The sequence below is a fragment of the Atta cephalotes genome, assembly GCF_000143395.1.
Source record: "Atta cephalotes unplaced genomic scaffold scaffold00018, whole genome shotgun sequence".
In the NCBI taxonomy this organism is placed as follows: domain Eukaryota; kingdom Metazoa; phylum Arthropoda; class Insecta; order Hymenoptera; family Formicidae; genus Atta; species Atta cephalotes.
The window spans coordinates 4,432,336-4,434,522 of record NW_012130082.1 but is presented as its reverse complement, the minus strand read 5'-3'; the positions used below and the strand labels follow the sequence as shown (position 1 = coordinate 4,434,522).

The 2,187-nt window shown below is 34.5% G+C and overlaps 1 protein-coding gene across 1 annotated transcript in view; it reads left to right on the top strand.

Annotated features, from left to right (window-relative positions):
* The first annotated feature begins 636 nt into the window (after nt 1–636).
* The window catches only part of LOC105618901 (delta-1-pyrroline-5-carboxylate synthase), a 10,959-nt gene continuing 9,408 nt past the window's right edge, over nt 637–2,187 (top strand). Inside the window, exons 1-2 of the mRNA XM_012200431.1 lie at nt 637–642; nt 830–1,175. Coding sequence (XP_012055821.1) covers nt 637–642; nt 830–1,175 — 352 coding nt within the window. The remainder of the gene's footprint in view (nt 643–829; nt 1,176–2,187) is intronic.

Genomic DNA, 2,187 nt, shown 5'->3' with positions numbered 1-2,187 from the left:
AAAATATACTTTAACCAATACAACGAGAAAAATCAACTCTACTTACATACGTAATTTAACTTTATACATTCTTTTAAACTCTTTCTCTTTATTATAGCGTTTTCTTTTATACATTGGGTATCGCACCAGTTGCGTGTAAGTGCTACACTCAGCTACACTACACTAGAGTGGCACCATGGTGTACACTACATCATTATTGCGCTAAAATTCTATTCCCACTTGACTTCCATTTTCAAATTTTAAATGTCACATTGGCTCTATATCGTCCCTTTGAGACGATGTAGCAAAATCCCACTTCGTGCATAAAATTTGCACTACACCGTAGCCAAGGAAATACGGTACACCGAATAAATTCGCTTACCACCAACCAACATGGAAACATTAACCATGGATACACTATCTGAGTGTTGCACTAGTGGGCGATAGTGCAGCCAAGAGAAAACGCTATTAGATACCGTATTCTCAAATAAATATGTCAAATAAATATAATCTAAAACACAAGCAGACAATTCTGGTCTCAGTCTCTCCGTTCTCGCTTCTAGCATAAATTTCCTCTATAGTATCTTATATCATTATAACTTCATAATTTCTTCGATGAACATTGCAACTTTCAACAATGCCAGACTTTTTTGCTACATGAACGTAGAAAGCAGTTGCTAATAATATCTTATTTACATTTAACAAATAGTTATCAGACAATATTTAATAAGAGAAAACTCTTTTTCCATTGAAACAATAATTTATTCAGAACTTTATCCGTCTCTCTATTCTTTTCTTTACATTTGTTTTCTTGCGATTTTATCTTATTTGTCACGAAAAACTTTTCAAGAGTAATGGCGTGTCGCAAGAGTACATGCGAAGAGAGCTGCAAACGTCGGAGAGACCGCAAAGGCAACAGACCTTTACGGAGCGCAGCGAATTGAAATACGCCCGTCGACTAGTAATCAAGCTTGGTAGCGGCGTTATAACGAGAGAGGATGAACATGGTCTGGCTCTTGGACGTCTGGCGTCTATTGTCGAACAGGTAGCTGAATGTCAGATCGACGGCCGCGAATGCATCATGGTGACCAGCGGAGCGGTCGCCTTTGGCAAGCAAAAGCTCACCCAAGAGCTTTTAATGTCCATGTCGATGAGAGAGACTCTGAGTCCCACTGATCACACACGGGAACACGCAGGTATATTATTTCTTCGTTCTAATAGCTTTTAATTTTATATTATGCTCGGAAATTATTCATGGTACGATTAGAATAATTAATAAAATAATATTATTAATAATTTCCAAGGTAATTGAATTTATATATGATGTTGCATTTTATAATAATAATAATATGAAATTATACTAACAAGTTTCCTGTTTGTATAAACGTTGATTACCCAGGTATTAATATCTCTAATATTTATTTCAATTTCACCTCGACAAACGTTGATGATTATGCAGTTTCATAAAAATACGGTTTACTTAAATTCTACACGTGCTCAAAGCTGAAAGATTATTAATTACAAGTTTCTAAATTCAAATTGACCTACTTCATAAATAATGAACCTTATCTCCTTTACTCTTCCTGCAAGACGAGCTACTAAAACCAATGTTGGGCGCGGTAATTGGCGCAGGAATATGCCGCGCCAATTTCATGTTCTCTTGCACACACGTTCGTCCATCAAACACAATATCTAGGGTACGACGCACTCAATATACGCTTGCTTTAATTATTATTTTCATGCATCAACGATAAGAGGTGAATTTCGTATATACATGTACATACGGGTAAATTGCCATTAGCATAATTGAAACCAGAATAAGCGATAATCTTGTTGTACTTTACATTATTTCCCTTTGAAAGCTCGGTCGAATGACGTCCTTAATCAATAATGTTTTCATAATTGTAATTAAGAATGTATACTGCAAGTCATGTGCACATAAAGGAATTATAATAAAGTTTTAAAAAAATGTAATTTATTTTACCTCAACATAATTTTCACTCTGAGTGAAATGTATAGGTAGCATTATTAAACGCATCGCTTTAAAGTACGTAATCGTCGCTCAGAGCTCGCTTGAAATAGATGGTCATTTTGCATGTATTACGAGATGTAATGTTATTGTTACAAAATAACTATCTCAAAGAGCATTACATATGATGATTATATCATAGATTCTTATATATATATATATATATATATATATATATA